The sequence below is a fragment of the Camarhynchus parvulus genome, chromosome 7, assembly GCF_901933205.1.
Source record: "Camarhynchus parvulus chromosome 7, STF_HiC, whole genome shotgun sequence".
NCBI lineage: Eukaryota > Metazoa > Chordata > Aves > Passeriformes > Thraupidae > Camarhynchus > Camarhynchus parvulus.
The window spans coordinates 28,505,631-28,526,758 of NC_044577.1; the positions used below are offsets into that span (position 1 = coordinate 28,505,631).

A 21,128-nucleotide genomic window follows, 5' to 3' on the forward strand; every position below is an offset into this window, starting at 1 on the left:
CAGGGGACACACCTGGAAGATCTGAACCCTACCACTGTCCAAGTGAGTGTCACTGCACAAACACAGCTAAGGAGAAAGCCCCAGGCAATGAATGCCTGCTGACCCCAATGCAATGAACCCCCAGTTTTACCTGGATCGAGATGCGTGAAGGACCCAATGACAAAGTCCAGCGTTGAGACAGCCAGCAGGAAGAGCAGCAGGAGCTGGAGCCTGATGATCCACTTCACCCCAGCCAGATTGATCCCCAGCAGGCCGAGCAGGACAGCCAGGGAGATGCCACGCACTGCCCAGATGCTGCTGAGGCTCAGGACCCCTGCAATGGACTCTGCAAAGCCAGTGATGTACATGGCACCTGCAACACACTGAGGGACACAGCTCTGTGAGTGCCCCACGGGAGAAAAAGGGATCTCATCCACAGCCCCATGCCAGGCTCTGTTCAGACAGACAGACAGACAGACATTGGCTGTCACAGTACAACCTTTAATGTTACTGCCACACTGCCACTGCCAAGGCAGCAGAGCTGCTGCCCTGGCAGACAGGGAAGGCTGAGTTCCACTGTCCCATCTACCCTCTATCAACACTCCAGGAGAAACCACACTGGTTTCTCTGAGAGAGAAAAGGATGAGCCAACTTCTGTTTCTCCCCTCCTTCTGTTTCTCTGGAGGAAAGGGTCCCAGTTCAACACCTGCCTGAAGAGCAGCAGTTTGTCTCTCCCTTCACTGCCTCCTGGGGGTTATTTTTAACTCAGTGTTTAGTTTGGATGCAAACTCTGGTGTTTCACCAGCTCCCCATCTCGCTGCTGGAATGGAGCCTGCGCTTGGAGGAGAGCTCATTGTGTGAGCCGTGTCCCAGGGAAGCTGCCTGTTTGCCTTGCAGCAGGACAGGACACACACTCTGCCCTGGGGGGCTGACAGCCTGCAGGACAGGACATCTGCAGCACAGGCTCACACACACTGCAGGACAGCAACCCAAATCAACAGGAGGTTTCACTCCAGAGATTCCTGCTAGCTGACATTCCAGCAACAGCCCTTCCAGTGCCTGGCATCCCTGGAAAGCCAGGTCAGGGGAGACAGCTGCATTTGATATGGCTGGTGTGACCTTGGGTCCTGCAACCCCACCACCCCTGTGCACAGCTGAGGGATGTGGAAGGGACGAAGGACAGCAAGAGCAAGAGCCCCCATTCCCTGCAGATCCCCCACCTGGGACAGACCCAGCACTGCTCCACTGAGGGAGCTCAGCACAGCCTGGCCCATACCCAGGAGCTGCAGGGTTGGTGAGGTTTTCAGCAAGGCTGATGGCATGCAGATGTTCAGAGTTGGGCACCAACAACTTGGAGATCCTGGGGGATTCCCTTCCATTGCAGGCAGACACCCAGATCAGGGGAGCTGCACCCTGAGAGTTCCTCTGCAGCACATGGGCAGTCAATCCCCACTGAGCCCAGGGAGAGCAGGGAACAGGGAGTGCCCCACTTCTGGCAGCAGCTGCCTCATGGCAGAGGTTACAGCACTCCAGCATCCTGAGCAGAGGATCAGCCTGCAGCTGGTGCAGGGCACGTTGGGCAGAAAGCACAGCTGAGAGAGGAGAGGCATCAGCAGCTTTTGGGAGCAAACAAAGTGATTCTGAGTGAGCTGCCAGCTCCCAGCCCCTGTGCAGCCCCTGTGCACACAGGATGCCAAGGCAGGGGCCAGGGCTGCTGCAGCCCAGCTTTTACGACCCTCAGGACAGGCTGCAACCTGATTGCTTTCCCAGATGGGGTCCTCTCAGAGAGCAAGAGTGGAAAATCTGACAGGAAGGATTCTCATGTGTGGCCCATTTCCATATCTTGGCTTGTAACTGGGCTCAGTTCGTGTTTAATGGACACTTGCTTTTAATCTGGAGTGAAAGGAGAAGAGGGGATTCTTTTTGGTTTGGGGGCTGTTCAGGGGTTTTGGAGATTGCTGTAAGCCAGTCAGTTAAAAACAAACCTCCATAAAAATGCTTCTCTGCTCACCACATTTTATACTGTTCATAACATCTTTATGGGGGGAGAGGGTTAAGTTACTGCAGGTTTAAGTGATTATTTTCCATTCTTTTTGTAGACTACTTGTGTATTTTTGTGCCTCACCACCCCAACAGCTCCTTGGGATCATTCAGAAAGTCCAGAGCTGTGACTTTTGGCTCACAAGGAGTCAATAAGCTGTGGCCCTTACCCCTGCCCAGCTCTCCTCCCACACCAGCTCCACTTCTGCTGGCTCCCACAGAGAAGCAGCCAAGGCTTGCCCGATCCCTAAGGGGATATGAAGCATTCCAAGGCCAACCTGCCAGTCCACAGCCTCTCACTGAGCTTTGCTTGGCCACCCTGACCTCTCCTGCTTCATTTAACTTCAGTCTCCCTCCAGCAAGGGCATGTCCTGGCAATGGGGTAATTTGGGATGGGAGGACATGTCCTGCAGGGCTTGTCCAGACACTCAGCTCCTCCACCAGGGTGCCCCATGCCAGGCAGCACATTGCCATGCTCAGGCTTGCTCCTGGGGAGCAGCGTGGGCTCAGTGCTCCCTGTGCTGCTCTCCCATGTTGCATTACCCAGATTTTACTTGAAGCATTACTTTCTGCAGCAGGGCAGCACAAGATTAACGTCTGCATTGCAAAGTTTCCAAATTTTCTTTGAATAACTTTTTTTTTAACTTACCTGGCCAAAAATGTAAAGGAGGCCAATGGTGCCCCCTACTTGACCTCCAAGGACAGTAGAAATCATGGAGTAGACTCCTCCACTTCCAATGCTGCACTTCTCACACACCCCAATTCCAGACAAGACTGTCACCAGGGCAACCAGGATGACAAAGGACACCAGAAACATGCCCATTACAATGCCAGTGTTTCCCTGGAATGAAAAAAAAAATCAAATAAAGATTAATTCACACCAATCTGCTGGGACAGAATAAGAACCTACCCACTTCTAGTCACTAGTGATCTATGGATCTGGAGTCATCACAGATTAAAAGAAACACACACAGACACCCCTACTTGTCTAATTAACGTAATTGATTGCCAAATTTAGAGTCTTTATTAGCACCCCTTTGATGAGAACCTGTCTTGTCCTGGAGCCTGGGGCTGGGCAGACCTTTGCACGAGCAGGTTCTGCCCTGTCAATGGGCTCCTCCATGAATCACTGATTTTGTCCACTGGTTTAAAAGGAATGAGGTCAAACAGTGATTCAGCCACCATAGTCAGAGGATCACTGCCTGTCTGCATGGTTTAGAATGACATGCTTAAAAAAAAAAAAAAAAACACTTTCATAACAAAAAGCAGCTCCAAATTTGAACCCCTGGGATTTGCAGCGACTGATTTATTAACAGCATCAAGCTCGCATTTTAATTTTTCAGAACATTTACCTTTGAAAGCTCTGATCCCTGCAAACAATGAGATGCCAAAGAACAAACCCCACAGGCAAGGCAGCGTGGAAGATAAATAATGCTCTCACAAAGCAGCGTGCACCAGCCCTTCTCTGCGGGGTGTGCTCAGAGGGACAGGTGGCTCTCACCCTGCCTGGGCTCTGGAGACTTTTCTGCACACAATTCAGCCCCACGGAAAAAAAAAACACCTCTTTCTGCTTGGGGCAGAGGGAGGGCTCCAGGAGGAGCTCCTGCACCCACCACTGTGAGGCAAAGAGAAAAAGTCTCTGAACAAACACAGCTGCAGGTCCCCATTGGTGCTTTAAACACCAGCACAACCCCTTTCTTTTGGGGGGGGGGGGTTCAGTTTGCCATTTATGGTCAGATTTTCAGAAAGAAAAGGTGCTTGGTACCTCCAAAAGAATTTAAGAACTCTTCTGAGCTCAGGGCCTTCCCACTCACTTGCATGTGGCTGTAATTTATTTTCCAGGGTCAGGAGTTTTCCCTTGTGCTCCAGCCCACCTTCCCCTGCTGACAAATCACTCAGGCCTGTGCACAGCAGTCAGAAGGCTCCTCCAGTGCCCAGTCCTTTGTTAACATCTGGCTTCCCTTCCTTTTACTCCTATTCCAGGCCATGTCCATATCCCCTCTTTCCAACCTTGCTCCAGCAATGCTCATCTCTGAGGTCACACTAGCCATGATGTAGTTTTTATCACCATTGCTTCCCTGCTCTGGGGTTGGTTGAAATCCCAGATTCTTTTTCCTTTTCTCTTTTTCTTGTGAAAAAGCAGAAACATATCCAGGATGTTGGTATCATCATAAGTTCCTATTTTGGTTCAGCACCCTGCTGCCTTTGACAGGGGTGTTATCTGGTCAGTGAGGAACAGAGCCAAGGACTGCTATAAACACAGCTGTGGTTGGGTCAGCACCACAGCCCACCCAAACCCCACACTTCTTTTTAAAAGGACAATTGTTCTTTTACTTCAGCTGCTTACCCCAGGTTAAATGGTTAATAAACATTATATGCTTCCGTTAAAAAAATGAATAAAATTAAAAAAGCAAACATATGCAAACATTCATCTAGCCTTGGGCTTTTCCAGAAAGGTGGTACCAGGCTATGGCAGCTATTAATGGGCAATCCAAAGGTTCCTACAGAACAAAGGGTTAACACTGAGACTGAGGGGGACTGCTGGGCTCACAGCAACAATAGCAAGCAGAGAAAGTGGGAAGAAAAAGCCCCCATTAAGCACTGATGCTTATTTATGCATGCATGCTGGAAGGGGTTAGTGCAGCAGCAATCCCTGTTGAACATTTCAGCAAGATTTGGTCCCCTGGAACTGCAAAGCTTCACCAGCCCCAGCTCCAGCTCTGGAAATTTATAGCAAAAGCCTGACTCTGGGAATAGCTTGACATATGACTGTCCTCTGCCAGGGGAGCTCTCTGCCAGCCCTGACTTCTCCTCCCTTCCCTTTCATGCTAGCTTCCAGCTGGTTCTGTTTTTCTTTCATTTACTGGCTTTGTTTATATTTGTGTTTGCTCCAGAAGTAACTTGCTTTCAAAGGAGATGTGGAGGAAATAAAATCAGAAGGAAAAGGAAGCTAAAAAATCATCCCAACTTCTCCACCACAGCAACTGCAGCTCCCCTCAACACCTGCAGCAAAGCAATTTTCAGTGCAGGGTGCAAGTGTCTTCCTGCTGCTTTTGGGAGGTGTCCACCATGCCTGTGACAAAACCTCTGCCTGAATCTCAAATCCCATCCATCTCTGGGGAAGCTTTTCTTTTTCTAAGGGGCAATTTTGAGGCATAACACAGTATTTTGCATCAGGAAGGGACAGTATTCCAGGCTCTGAACCTCAGGGATACTATTAAGGACCCAGCAGTGGAAGATCCTTTGATAGCAATGACAATTTCACCTGAATGAGGATTCCCCATTCAAAAAATCAGGAACTCCAACACTGGCATGTTTGGAAGAGACCTCCTTCAGTGGTGTTGGGAGGATGGGTGAGTGGCTGTAACTACTTTACCTGGAAAAGTGTTAATTTCTCCTCAACAATACAACACAAGGGTGTCCCTGTTCATTGTCAAGGTTGGCTGCTGTGTTTTCCTTTCTCTTTCTGAAAGCTAAGGTAGGAAACCACTCACAAAGACCACTTCAGCTGCACATTTCAGGGGAACTTTTTGAAAAGCTACAAAATACCAGAGGGCATGAGCAACATCTATAACAAAGAGCATAGAATCCAAAACACTTGGGTGGTGATGGAGATACAAGGCAAGGGAGGGCAGAGGAAAATGTCTGTTCAAACATTCAACCAAGGCAGCACTTGCTCACCACAAGCCATCCCGTCCTCAAGAAAAGAACCACTCCAAAAATGTTGATCATGCAGGAGGTGAAGACCCCATCCCACGTTCCAAAAAGCACTGGCTCCCATACAAACAGCTGGATCTTCCACCAGGGCTTGGTCTGTGTTTGAGACACCTAGAGAAAAGCAAAGCCTGGGTTTACCTCTCATGTTTTATGGGCCACAGCCAGCCACCAACAGGGGGATGGACACCAACAGCTGCTGAGACACTCCTTTGCTGCAAGCTGTCCCTAAGATGAAGGGCTTTCAGGCTGTTGGGATGCCTGGGCCCTGAAAGAGATGGCTCCTACAATACCCTGTTGGTATTCTTGTAGGATAAGCAGCGACAGAGCCCCACTGAGCCTCAGTGAATTAACCCCAATGCATCAACCAAAACCACCAAGGGTCCTTCACAGAGCCTGCAGCTACACACTGTGCTTCTCCTCCTGTCCCTTCCAAACCCTCCACCAAGGCAAGCAGGGCTCTCAGTGCATGGGAGAAGTCCCTCAGAGGATATGACAAACCAGCTGAGACCAACAGAGTAGGTTAAGATGGTTTTCCCATCACAGCCATATCTGATCAGGACCCTTTGCCTCTCAAGGAGACATGGAGCTCTGGGTCTTGGGGCACAGTGATTTTCCAGAGCTGCTGGAACCAAGATATGAAGCTCCAGAGAAACTGCAGTTTTCCTATGGAACTGCTTCCTCTTGCCCTCTGGAAATCGAGTCTCCTCTTTCCCTTGCTAAGTTATACACCCCAGACACACACAGCAAAACAAAGGGCAGTTTTTTTACTTCACTCCTGTTCCCTTGCCACAGAGGTGACCAGGAGTGCAGAGGCCATGGAGACAGAAATTTGGGAAATGGGCTCTGTGACATACCTGCTGTGCTTCCTCATGGAAGAGCTCCTGGACGTATCCCTCACTGCGGGCACCACTGCAGCTGAACATCTTCTCCTGGGCTCTGCCTGCCCAAAGCTCAGCTCTAGCACAGCCACAGGCCAAGCTGCTCTGAGTGGGAGCTCAGCTCAGTCCAATTCCTGCAGGGCTGGCTCCTCCGTGGTAGAAGATTCATGGTTTTATCCCAGCCTTACTGTGAAAGCAGGAAAGATGAAAGACACGACTGCTGCTTCTTAGTCTGCCAAAGCACAAGGCCATTGTCCACACAGTCAGCAGCAGCTGGTAGCAGATGCTGAACCAGAGGGACACCACAGCAAGCAAAGAGCAAGGCTCCCCCAGCACAGGCTCCACCATCAGCCACACATTTAACAGCCCTTGGTAGCCTTTTCCAAACCTAACCCCAGCATCCTGTAGCACGGGCTCCACAGCTCCACAGTGGTGTCTGCAAAATGCATTTCCTCTCCTTGGTTTTAAATCTGGTGCCTGGTAATGTCATTGCATGCTCCTGTGCTCCAGGGACAGAGGACACATGGATTATTCACTTCCCAGCACCACTCATCACTTCACTGCCTTGACCACGTCTGCTTCAGCTGTGCCTTTTGCACACCAAGGTCCTGCCAGTGTATTCAGTGTATTCCCACACAGTCTCCCACACCAGGTGTCAAGAGAGACCTTTTGGCTTTTCCTCAGTGCAGTACACCATGTCTGGGTAAGACAAAGAGCGCTGCAGCCAGAGGGGAGCAGGACTTGTTCCACAGATGTGGAGAGGGCAGCTTGTCTGGATCAGTGGCTCTCCTGGGGCAGGTAATTTGCTGGCCAGCTAAGCCCACATGCTTACAAGAACCAACCATGATCACACAAGGCTTGTACCAAGGGCTGGACACCTTACCTGAGACCAGAGACCTAATTAATCACAGGGCAGGAACCCAAGAGAAATGTGCTTTGTCAATATTGCACAGACATACAGAAACTGCTTTGTGTCACTCAGGATTTCTGCACCAGGGTCTGAGTGCCTTTCACCATCCTGCCCTTATTACTCTGCTTTGAAGTGCCCAGTATTAAATAACCAAAGCAGATGCTGCTGCACCACAGTGTTTCAGTTGCAGAAGGTCTCCTGCAGCTGGGCCACAATGGCCAGCACAGGAGGGTTTTCTCTGCCCTGCCCACATGGGCAGTTAAGCAGCACCAAAGCCATGAGAGTTCACAGATGCCCTGCTGCTGCCCCCACATTTCTGCAAGCAAATAACCCTTCACAATATCACAAATGGTTGCTGTTACAGGGAGACTGGGGCTTCAAGCAGGGCAAAAGCAGCAGGAGCAGATGAACTCTAAAGAAACAAAGCTCATAGCTTTTGGTTTTGTTTTGGTTTTTGGGGTTTTTTTTTCAAATGGCCACAGTAATAAAAAATGGAAGAAAATACACAACATGAAACAAGATTACAATTGAAAAGCCATATTCTCTTGAGAATCCCCAGTGCAGTCCTTCCTTTACTCTCACTCAGTAAAGCATTCACTGGGGTCATCCAAACTCCAGTGTGATATAGCAGGCCCATCCAGATATGGACAAAAAGGAGGCTGCAGCTCTGCAGCCCTCTGCTATCCTAAACCACTCCACCAAGGGAGTCAGAAGGAGATGGCTCCAAACCCTTACAGTAGCTCAGGGCTGAAGTGACTCCCTCAGTGTGCCTGGTGTGTGACATTACCTGGACAGGTGTGATGCACCCATATTATCCACCTGAAACTTGCAAAACGCTAAAAGAAGGGCTGCACACATGGATTTTAGACCTGAAGCACACCTAGCAAGAAATGTTACCTGCCTAGACATTTAAATCCCCTTATCTCACCATTTCCTTCCTTTTTCTCTGCTTTAAAACCCTTCTCCCGCCCTGTGCTCTAGAGCCCTTTCTGCTCAGCTACTGCTTACCTTGCTATAAGATCTTCCTCCTCCACAATCCCAGGAAATTGCCTCTGCACTGCTGCTCCTCTGTGGCATTTCCAACTGCCTAAAAATCTTATTACCCAATTCTGTAATTATTTACATCCCACCACAACTCCTGGATCCATTGGTCCCTGCGAGGCAGCCAAGGCAAACACAGGAGGGGGTGTAAAGCACAGGAGTGGGAGCACTCACAGCCACATCCCAATCCATGGACATCCAAGCATTTCTTCAGTTTAGGGTCTGTGAGTGGAAAGTCCTTGGGGCAAGTGCTCTCCTCTTGCCCCACGCAGGCTCTATCAGCACAGGGATATTTTTGGGTGCTATTTCGTATCGTGGTCACCAACCCCGAGGTAGCTTTTTCTGCCATACACACCAGCAGGATAAACAAACTAAACAGACTCAGTTTTCCTCTAATATAAGTGAGCCTCTAACTTGAAAGTAAATTGCTGTTATTTTTCCTAAAGTTTCTGCCAAATACACTAGCTAGGCTATAAAGACGAACGTCTGTTTTAATCTTTCCATACCATTTAGCGCTCAAGAGAGCAGAAGAGCATTAGCAAACCTCGCAGAAACATTACAAAGGCTCATCTCCTTTTCCTGCAACACTTCTATATTGAATTGCAAAACCAGATTCCTATAGATTAAATTTCTGTGCCCTCCATATCCTTTCAAAGCACTATTTTATTAATCATCACATTAAAGCTGCTTCTGAGCTAAGCGTCGCTGCTCTGAGCTACTCAACAGCTGGCTGGTTTTGCAGAGGAAAGGTTAACGCCTTCCCAAGCACAACTGCGTGTGGTCCCACGACCTCCGAAGCCAGAGGAGCTGCTCCTAAAGCCTCTCCCCTCAAGGGACACAGCAGCCAACAGCATTTTAGTTTTAATCAGTCCCTTCAACTCCTCTCCGGGTCAAGTTCTTAAAAAACACCTAATTTAGGAGTCTTTTAGGAAAGCGGGATTAAAGGGAAATGAAGCAGCCATCAGCGCAGCAAAGTAACGCCACGCATAGCGGCGCTTGGCTATTCCCAGTTACTCATTTACTGCACCGGCCGGGACAATTACCGAGCTCGTTTTGTTTTCACATATCTCCGTAGAGCGACGAAGGCTGCAGAACACCAGACGTGGGAAACGAGCCCGGACACCCCCAGCAACTTCAGTTTTCCGGAGAGCTCGGTCTGGCGGAGGCCACGGCGCTGCCCGCACCTGGGGGCTGCGGCCACGCCGGGCTGCGCACCCCGCCCGCGCACCGCTCCCACCCACCCGTTCCCTCTGTTTGCTTTGTCCTTTTTAAAACTCATTTTTCCTCAAATTTTCCATTTTCCCCCTCTTTTTTCCCTTCCTTTTTGTTTCCCTGTTTTTGCTTTTTTTTTTCTCTTCTATTTCCTTTTTTCTGATTTTCTTTCACCTTTCCTTTTTCAACTCCATCCCCACGCCCTTATTAGCCTTTTTTCTTTTACTTTTTGGGGGGAGCTCTTTTCCACCATTTTTTAATGCCTCCGCCACGGTTTAAATTTTTTAGCTTTCCTCCCCCCCCGATCCCCTCCCTCCCTCCGCCCCGGCCGAGCCGCGCAGCACCGGAGGGAGCAGCGGGCAAAGCCGAGCCGAGCCCGGCGCCACCGGCGCGGTCCAGGCCGGGCCCCATGCCGGCTCGGGGGTGTCCCCGCGGTGCCGAGCCCACTCACCTGGCGGCTCCCGGACCCTCCCTCCCTCTCTCCCTCCTTCCCGCCGGCTCCCGCGGCGCCGCCTCCCGCCGGGGCGGCCCCGGGCGCTGCCACGTCTGCCCGGGCACCGCGCCCGCCCCGCGGCGGCACCGGCACCTGCCCGGGACACGCCGGCTCCGGGAGCGCCGAGCGTGCGGAACAGAAATCAGCAGGGGCTGGGAGCAGATTGCCGCTCATTCTGCGGTTCTCGGGGGTCTGATAAAATAAGTGAATAAATAAGCAAATTCACAGCTGCTTGAGGAAACGCTGGCCGCGGGGAAAGGGGGGGTCTGACTCCGCACAGGAGAGGCTGCAGCGATGTTTCAATAGGAGCTTGATGCAGTCGAACTTCCCAGCCCTGGGCTGCCAAGAAATTCTGTGACCCTGCACAGGCAAAGCTCCACCTGAATTAAAGGCAGGAATTTTGGACAGTCTTAATATAAAGAGGATCATATCTAAAGCCAGCCACCCTTCCTTAGAGCTCATGTACCACACTTCAATTTAATTTACTTCCAAAATGGGTTAGAGCCATTTTAATTTTCAAAAAGGATCCATACAAGACATTCATGTAATGCAGCAAACCTGTTTTGATTTTCTTGCAGAGCCAAAGTGTGAACAAGCCTCTACTCTTGAAAAAAACCACAAATTTCTGTGAGCGACAGAAAAGGAAAGCAAGAGTTCAGAGAAGACAGATGACTTCTCAAAGGAGGATGAAGCCTGAGGAAACCACAGAATGTCTGGAGTTCAAAGGGACCTTAAAGATCACCTGATTCTAACTTTTCACCAGGCAGACACTTTTCATGAGGTTGCTCAAAGCCCTGTCCAACCTGACCTTGAACACTTCCAGGGATGGGGCATCCACACAGCTTCTCTGGGCAACCTGTCCCAGTGCCTCACCACCCTCACAGTAAAGAATTTCTTCCCAGTATCTAACCTAAACCTGTTCTCTTCCCGTTTGAAGCCATTTGTCACTACATGCTCTTGCAGTGTTCTCTTTAAGCTCCCTTCAGGTGCTGGAAGGCTGCAATGAGGTCACCCCTAAGCGTCTTTTCCAAGCTGAACAATCCCAATCCTATGGATAGCTCCTTGGATATCCCATTCCTGGAATATTTGGAAGCTCTCCTCCACTCCCTTCTTTTTATATTCTACAACTGCCAGGGAACAGGTTCAGCCAGATTCTCCCATCACGAGGGCCAGTGAAAAGTCTGAAATAAGTATCTTGAATTTGTTGCAGCACTTGAGAAGAGCCACTAATTCCCTGAGGACCAAGCCCTGCAGCCTGCCCACAGGCACTTCTGTGCCCTTCCATGCACATGTGCACACCTGGCAAGTGCTGAAGGGCCAGCTGCTACAGCCACTTGCCACTGCTGAACACTCCTTTGGGAAATCCTGCCTCTGCACTGGGAAGAACCACAGGAGAAAACCAGGAAAAGGTGTTTTTTTCAAGGACTGACACATTAAAATCACCAAGCACTGCTAAGAAGCACTTTCAGCAATGTTTGGTGTTAATCTCTGTCTGTTCCTATTTTAGTCATGGCGATTTTCAACATTCTCCCGCTTGTCAAGAGAATTCTTCCAAGAGCAGGAGGCCTCCTTCAGCAGGGCTCTGTGCATTTCAGAACCAGTGTCTTCATGTAAGTCTTACTCCACACCACTTTAAGGCCTTCCAAGAAAACTATCACAAATTGAGAAAGTTTTCTAAAAACCCTAATTAAAATTCTCTCTCATTATGCTGAGTACCTCAGCTCTACAGGGAATAAATGGGGAGAAAACTGAAACTAAGAGTTAAAATTGTTTTCTCAAAGTCCAAATCTTGAGTGCTTTCAGGGCTAGCAAAGCACACTGTGAATTCCACAGACCTGCTGGAATCCTCTCCCTCAAGTTACAAAGGTCCTGGGGCAGATGGAGCCATCCAAAACCTGGCAGACCCACACACTGGACATCCTGAACCATGATTTGAGAAGACTTTTGATGGTCCATGTGGTGTCACTGACTGGAAATTGCTCCAGGGAATGGAGTCTGGAAATGGATTTAAGAGTGAAGAGGGTGATAAAAGGTTAGGTGGGACAGAACAGTATGGGAACAGCAGAGGTGTCAAAGATACAAACAGGGACTCCAGAAAGAGGGAAAGGAAACAGCAGTGCAGAGGTCAGTCAGCAAGAGAAGATGAGAATTTGAACCATCCACAAGTCTGAGCCATCCTGTGAAATGTGGAAAGGATTGATTCTTAATAGGATGAATATTAATTGTCACCTACCTCATCATCATCTTCAGCTGCCAGACATACACATCTTATTACACAATGTGCAATTTCCATGTACACACACAGCACAAACTGTGAATAAACTACCCAGTTTAGCTAATCACATCACTTAATGACCTACAAACCCTAGACTGACCATAAAACGGCCTGTGACACATAGAGAATGTTCTCAGTCTAAATTAAGAGACAATCTTCTTCAAGTTCACTCACAGCTGCAAACTGTAAAATACTTTGCCTTTAAAACAGATTTTTACCTGGTGATATTCAGTGTGTGTTATACCAGTTATCAACATAATACCTGAGCATCACTACAAACAACATTCTTGTTTCAGTTCCTCAAAATGGATTTTCAGGCAACAACTCTGTGAGAGCCAATACTGTCAAAGTACATTTCCACACCTGCTGTGGGGACTCACACTGTCCTTATGGCTCATTTTCAAGTAGCTGCAACATCCATCACTCTAGCTACGTGTTTGACTAGGAGTTTTATCAATCATCCTGTTCTCTTCCTCTAAGGGAACAGAGGTAGTCCTAAAGAAAATCCCCCTTTCAGAGTCCTGGTTTGCAGGAAAAGATCACTTGTACCCTTGCACTTGCTTATGTCTTTCTGAGCTGTATCTTTCTTAGGCTGTTCTGTCTACATTAGCTTTTTAACAAAGATGATTTCAGGAACTGGCAAAGAGAAATGGAAGAAAACACAGGACTTGAGAGAAAACAAACAAGTCATCCTTTGAGCCTCTGATGTCATCCTCTGTTTTGCAGTTGCATGTCACTGCATGGTTGAGATCACCTCGCAAGTACCCGGAACATTCCCAGCACTCACAGCGTTGCTTTATCCTCTCTCGTGGCTCAGTTTATCCTGTGACAAGACTGATTAAGGATGTGCTGCTCCTGAAGAGCTTTCAGAGTATAATACTTACACATTTTGAACAGTCATTATTCATTATACAACAGAAAAGTATTTTTTTATAATTTACACACCTAAAGTAATGGATCCTTTTGGTTTCATTTGGGCCAGGCTAGTGCTTTTGATTTAAGAAAAGCTATTACTTCTGCCTTTGTGAAATGGCAGTAATGATCACATCTGACAATGAAAACAAGGATTTTATGTGAATAAAAGTGAAAATTAACATGTTCAGTGGTACTACATGTCTTTCCATAGCTGTTGAGAAGGTATCACCTCCTCTAAATGAAGGCAGCTACATACAAGCTACTGCCAAGGCACTGATCTATCTAAAAAGATGTCAGCACAAAGTCCGGTCTGGACTAGGCACCACATTTCTAGCCAAGAGGCCTGGAAGACACAGCCAACGGGTCCAGTGAAATCACACCAACAGCAATCACACAGCAACACATCTTGGCTGTCCTGTGGGAGACAGGCAGACCTGCCCAGGGAGATGGACTCCGAGTGCAAAAAGCAACAGTGACTTGTACACCCAGCAAACATCCGGAAGTGAGTTTAAATAACAGAGGTAGGAACTGGATTCTGTGATTTCTGCATGATGTGCATGGCTGCTGACACAATAAAAGTGACATACACTGGCTGGACTGCAAAAGACCTGCACACACATTTTAAAATGGAACCTCACCAAATTATCCTATTTAATCTCTGCCAGTGGCTTGTAAATGTATGCATTCGAAGCAGATGGTGCAGCAGGGATGTCAGGAACCTGAAGACCAGCCCTGGTGTGAAAGGGAAGAGCACTGCAGAGGAGGCAACTTACCTGAGCAACCAGGGCAGGGCTGTTGGCTTCAGAAGGGTGGCACAAATGGGCTCCTTTTTAACCCCTGTTCCAGTGAACAGCTCTCTTCATTAAACTTCATGTCTTGACAACTAAAGCAAACAAAAAAAGCAAACCGTATTCTATGGAAGACTATCTCCTGTTGATTTGGCAAGTGCAAAGCAGAAGATAATCAACAAACAGGATACTTTCTGAGATGACCTCCCTAAGACAACACACCTCCAAATCTCTGAACTTTTATAAACTGCTGTCTATCCTGAAGCCACAAAATAGTTTACCCTGTGCACTGCAAGAAAAATATTAATTGCAAAGAGATATTTTTAATGCCTCTAAATAAACAAATGACCAATTATTTTAAGAGAAAAATGCTTACTTCTCCTAGCAAAAACTAAAAGCAAGCTAATTTAAACAGACTATTTTTCTCAATCAACACAAAATATAGGTTCTGATAATTCTTTTCACTATCAAAATGTTGAAAAGTATCTTTTCAGCATCACTTTACTCTTTGACAGTATTAATCATAAAAGTCAATAGGCAGATGTGATTAGTTTTGATTTCTTATTTCCACTACATAATTAAAACAAATGAAGATCAGTATAACCAATATAAGTGAAAATAAAGACAAGCAGGGTGGCTGAGTACACAGACACTATGTCATCAGGAACGTTGCAGAGTCAGAGTGCACCCACAACTTAAAAACTCTCAAACATGAAACCATTAAAAGCAGTTATTATGCTGGTTGGATGCTAACATACCACAAGAAGTTTATAAGGTATTTTAAAAAGGCAATACTGTAACTTGCAGACTGGAGTAAGACTGAAAGCAAGTTCCTACCCAGTGCTGGAGGTGTGTTACACCCTGCTCCAGGGGTACACAAAGCAGTGCCTCCCACGGCTCAGAGGGACTGAGCAGCGGCATTTCCTACGGTCACTTTCAGTCTGTGCTGCTGCAGCCAGTGACAGCCTGGGCTGTGCTGCCAGGGCTGCTGGCCCTGGGTAAGCCACAAGAGCAAACCTGAGTGCCCTTCCCTGCCACGGCCAAACCCTGCTGAGCCAACCTCCTCGGCAGGGTGCAGCTGAGGCCGGATGAGAAGCTCCTCTCACACAGCCACTGCTGCCAGAGGAGGTTCCCAAGGTGCCCAGTGGATGCCCAGGCAGTGGCACCCACCGGGTGAGGGGCTGGTGACATCCCAGAGCCACCAGCTCTTCCTGCCGTGCTCATCTGATCACAGATCCAGTCTTCACACACTGCTGCACTACAGTTCTTTTCTCTTTAAAAGGTATTGTGCCACTTTTAATGCCTTCTTACATAAAACTTGGTTTTTTACATGAAGTAAAGTCAACACAGCCAAGCATTCCACAAAAATAAAGTATTTACCAAAAAGGAGCCTACCAAAAGATTCAAGGACACATTCGTGCCTGATACACACAAACAAATAAAGAGGAGAAAACAGAATTACCAGTAATTAATGCTATGGTTTTGTAGGTGCATAAATGCTGTTACCCTCAATATTTTTTTAAATATTTGCTTTAACAATGGAAAAATCTATGTAACAAATATATACTACACATGCTATAAAATGCTGTAGTGCACACATAGCATACTTTTATCCAACAGACTTGAAATCTTGAGTAATTGAGTTCACCCTTCTTACAACTGAGATTAAAACCAAGTCCTGATTCTCATGTACGTGAGGAGCTGCTGGCACTGAACAAACTCAGCCCTGGGCAAACAAAAATCACAAAAGGAAAGCTGGTCTAACACTAGGTGTTTCTATTAAAGTGGTTTCAGTGCAGTCTTCTCAGACAACCAGGATTGGAGTTAAGGTCAGATATTCTGTTTTCTATAATCAAAGGAGGCAATGAGATCCAAAGGAGAAGAAAACCCAAATAAGTTCTGTGTGTTTCAAATCAAATACTTAAATATTTCATTTAATTGTTGAAAACTATCCACTTCAGCTCTTGCACAACAATATGTATCTTTACATGCCTTCATCTGTCTCATAAAGAAAGCAGATTTTGTTTGAAATTATCTAACATGAAAAATACTGCTAAGTCTATTCATAAAACAGTATTCTATATTTTTATTTTTCAAACAGCAAGTGACCACATTTAAAATGCATCATTTGCAAATATAAATTATCAAACTATTAGTTTAATTAAAAATAAAGCAAAAACATAACTTCCCTTAGTATCACAATACATAGAAGGGTATTATAAACCCAAAAAGACTAAGTTAACCATAAGAAAACAATAACGTCAAAAGTGATGAAACTCATTAAGTCACTTAATGAATAAATCAGTCTAAGAATACAATACCATTCACCATGATTATGTAAAAAAAAAGCAAACTTTCATTGTATTATACAGATAAAACAATCCAATCCTTCATGCCATATTTTGTAAACCATTATATAAATTACACTCACAGTCAAATGAACAGGAAGAGTAACTCCCAAAATATTTTAAGTTGCTTTTAGGGCAGAAATAAAGGCAGAAATAGAATCATTTAAAATATATCAAGTTTAACCAAAAAAGATCGTTTGGTCAAGCCTGCTATCCAAATAGTTTTGTTCCCTGCAAAACTATTTTTTCTTTTTGTGAGTTATGAAATTTAAATGTTTCTTTTACATATTAAATGTAAGTCATGTGTTGAGCTACATTAAGTCCTTTTATACTTTTATCATTTTGGCCTTAAGACCCAAACATCTTCCATGGACCCACACACACGCACACACACACACACACACACTCTCACACACTCACTCTCTCCTTGGTATCAGGAAATTCCTCATTTCACAGGAATAATGAAAGCCTCATACTGATTTCTGTCAGAAATATAAGGAATATGTAAATTCATACTTTCCAGGTTCCTACAAAACCATCTCTCACCTATATATACATACTCCAACTGATGGAATTCAGGCTACGGTCTTTTGTCTGATAATAAAGGGACGGAATAGATGTTGTAGGATAAAGAAATACTGTATAATGATTGAAATAAACCTATTATCCTAAATTTATCTATACAAATTATCATTTTTTATTAACTGAAATACAAAGAAGGCATATGGACTCCAGGAAAATAGCACTATATCAGAAATTCACTGTAACAGTGTTTCACTATATATATCATCAGGTTTTTCATAAGACAATTTCTTCTGTACACTAGATTTTGTACTAATTTCTCTGTCTTCAAATCCATTGCATTTTCAGATCCAATTCAGCACTATATAGTATGCCTTCAAAATAAAAGGAAGTCACTTGCTTTATTGAATACCAAGTTCCCTTCCAGACAGTATTTAAAGAAAGACAAGACTACACAGACAAAGTCCAGTATAATTCATTTCTGACAATGAAAATTTCAACCCCTCATACTGTTGCAAAATTCCTCCTACTGAAATGTCTACAATAATAATAATAATAATTATAATAATAATTATAATAATAAAAAGCATACATTACATATAAAAGATACCAGTGTACTAAAAGTGACAGAAGTGGACTAGCAAATCCTTCAAAGCACATATTATATAAATGACTAGCATTTAAAAACATTTCTTTTTCTATAAAATGTAGGTCATATACATTTATAAATTGGGGGGGAGGTTCTAAAGCAGTGATGACTGTTCAAATTGATATGCTGCTCTGTACAGTCTAATATCTATTCAATTCAAACTATAAGTTTGACATCTAGTTTATCAGAATAAACGCATCTCATCATCTCATAGCTCATAATTTGAAAAATATGCAACTCAAAGGAAGAGGTGACTCAAAAGTTCACTGTTTATCTGCATATGAAATAAGAAGAGAACTATTCCTTTCTATGGGTGGCCCAAGCCTCATCAGTTCAACATCAGGACTTAAAAGACTCCAAATTTATGTAGAGGAACTGGCAGGAATCAGCACAGAAGCAGAATAGTATCTCTGATCCTTCAGAGACACAGCTATTCAACCTCAGCAGTCTTCCTCGTCTCGCAGAAGTGCAGCCAAGCCATTCATTTCTCACTCAAAGTGGACGAAGCCATAGATCTAAACACTGTCCTCTCTGTGACTGAAATTGTGCTCTGTAAACAATGGTTTGTATTCCAGCAGGAGGACATCTGAATTTATTTATTAAAAAATGATTAAGAATATTCATTAACTCAAACAAGGCTATTAACTCCCAAAGGTATTTTTGGAACTTATCCTTATGCTACTTGTCAAGTTAGCACTGTCATGTATTATTGCTTACAAACAGTACATCACCATATGCCTTCTAACAGAGCAGTACTGTGATCAGTTCATATTTACAGGCTTTTCTGTTTGTTTTTAAACAAGCTATAAAAACATTACATACTTTACAGACAATACAAATACTCAAGTCAAACAAATGGAATGCATAACAATAAGAAACGTCATAAAGGAAGACTGACATAAGTCCTTGATTGTCAAGACACATTTATATTTATATATAAACTCTAGCTGTGCAGAATCAAAGATTCAATCATAGGTACATCCTTATTTGATAAATCATATTTACAGCATGATATTGCATAAAAAAATAAAATAATGTTGTTTACACAATATTACCTTTCCATCCATTGGATTAAGGAAAGCAAGAAACAACTCTTAGAAATGTTTGCTTGCCTCAGTTTGTGTTTCCTCCCAAAAGATGTAATTTTAAAAAGGAAACAGAAGGTTTTGTATATTGAGTAGAGCAAAAGCGACTATAAATTTATTTCCCTGACATAAAGCATATTGAACTTGAACAGAAGGTAAAATTTCAAATTAAAGACGTCTTTTCATTAGCAGTAATACTTTCTTAGTGCTTGTCCTTTGCAAAGTGAGTTTCAGCTAAATGCATTACATGCCTAACATAAACATGCATTACCCTAAGTCCAATGAACTTTCAAAGTTACAAGGCTTCATTTTAGTAAGACATTTAACTCTAGGAAACTGTAAAATTATTCATTTGCTTCAGTACCAACCATGTAATTTGAAAGTTCACATGTGTACTGGTACCGACTGCATAAATATATTTCTGCCTGTTAACCTTTCCAAACGGATTCCCAGGAGCATCAGGATTTTCCCTGTGATTTGTAATGGTATTAAAACAAGCAAACAAAGAATAAAAATCAAAGCTCTCAAAGCCAAGAAAATTTAGTTAGCAAATACACATACATAAGGTAATCCAAAGCTGCAAAATTCAGAGTTAATTCATCCAAATATTCTGGTTCATTTCAAATAGTTACTAGACATGATACAAATTCTATAAAAATATCCTGATCAAGCACGGAATATAACATATCTGTTCAGGTGGAAAGTTTTCATAGGAGAACATGAATAGTTCGGAATAAACTCCAAAAGTTACAGTAGAGCCCCAATAATTTGCAGCAATGCCTTAGAAACCCTTTACAAATTACAATTTTGAAAACAGTGAAGAAGCAGGCAACAAAAGCAAGGATGTCACATCACAAAAAGTACTTTGTTAATTTATTTTGACAACTGCAATTTAGTTTTCAATACTCCTTCTACCTCCTAGTATACTAATAGAGATGCTGTAGTATACTTGGGTGAAGTAGTACAGCATTATTGTGTGAGACCTTGCTACAGTACTTTTTAGACCATTGCAGAAAGGTGGGAAAGGACCATGAGGGATGGAGAAACCTGTCAGATGCTCTGTTTAGAGGTCAGCGAATTAGCAAGATTTTACTGTACTTCTCAATTAACAATGAAAAGCTCCCATCATCCAAAAAAACCAACAAGTACAATATAAAAATAATACAAGTGTTATTTCACATGAATACTTTCTTGTCCTATTTTTTTTCTTGAAACACAATTTTCCTAAAGACAACACTAGGAGACACAAGATCATAAACATGGTTCTTTTATCATCCAATTTAAATTGTTTATGTTGTTATTTGTAAACCAACATACAGTAATACACATGGTTAATCCTTCTCCCCAAAACTTGTCATTTATGATTAATTCATTCTCAAATCAAATGAAGAAAATGTAAATGCCTATTAGTATACCATTACAAGCTGATTCCTTCATTGTCTGTTATATTAATGGCAAAACATATCAGAAGATTCATGCTAAAAGGGACACTGTCAAGTAATTTAGGACCAAAATATGGCCTATTAATAAGTGCATGTGTGTATATATATATATGTATTTTGTATATATATATATATATATATGTAGAGAGAGAGAGAGAGCTTGGTAATAAATGTCATCAATTTCTTCTTTTTCAAAATTATCATTGCGCTATCACTAGTAGATATCCCCAACAATTCCACCTTACACACACACACATATCTGGTGCTCACATAATTTTGGGTAGGAATGGCTGCTGTTAGCTCAGGGGAATCTCCACGCTCACCCCAGCCTTATACTGACAGCATCAGAACAGAACAGACAACCAAAGCTGCTTTTTTCCACACATACACAGAAAACTAACAAAAATGACCAGATCAACATGAAGAGCGTGCATCTGCAGCAGATTAAAAGCCACAAAACGTGAGCAGTGAAAAACATTATTAAATAATGCCATTATTAAACAAGCAAGAGCTTTTTACAGAGCTAAACCTCCCAGAACTACATAAACACTTATTCCAGGATAGAAGGGGATGTACTCAGGAAATCACAGCAGTACATTTGGCTAACTCCTCCAGTGCAGAAAGCTTCAAGCATCAGCAGATCAACTACTCACACCACTACTTTAATTGTACACGTGGAAGAACCCTACAGGACAGTCCCTGTGGCTTAGGGGACTTGACAGCCTGTCCTAAGGCACAGAGTGCAGCTGGAATGGCTGAGCAGCAGGCTAGGGAACGGGCTGGGATGGAAGGAACAGCAGTTCCTCTGGGGATCCCTGTGTGGCTGCAGGGAAG

General features: G+C 44.4%; 1 protein-coding gene across 1 annotated transcript in view; it reads right to left on the bottom strand.

Moving 5' to 3' along the window:
• The window catches only part of SLC12A8 (solute carrier family 12 member 8), a 45,968-nt gene extending 39,090 nt beyond the window's left edge, over nucleotides 1-6,878 (bottom strand). Inside the window, exons 1-4 of the mRNA XM_030952499.1 lie at nucleotides 6,591-6,878; nucleotides 5,701-5,847; nucleotides 2,669-2,860; nucleotides 131-362 (exon numbers count right to left, since the gene is read on the bottom strand). Of these exons, the coding sequence (XP_030808359.1) occupies nucleotides 131-362; nucleotides 2,669-2,860; nucleotides 5,701-5,847; nucleotides 6,591-6,659 (640 nt within the window). The 5' untranslated portion in view covers nucleotides 6,660-6,878. The remainder of the gene's footprint in view (nucleotides 1-130; nucleotides 363-2,668; nucleotides 2,861-5,700; nucleotides 5,848-6,590) is intronic.
• Between the last annotated feature and the right edge of the window lie 14,250 nt (nucleotides 6,879-21,128).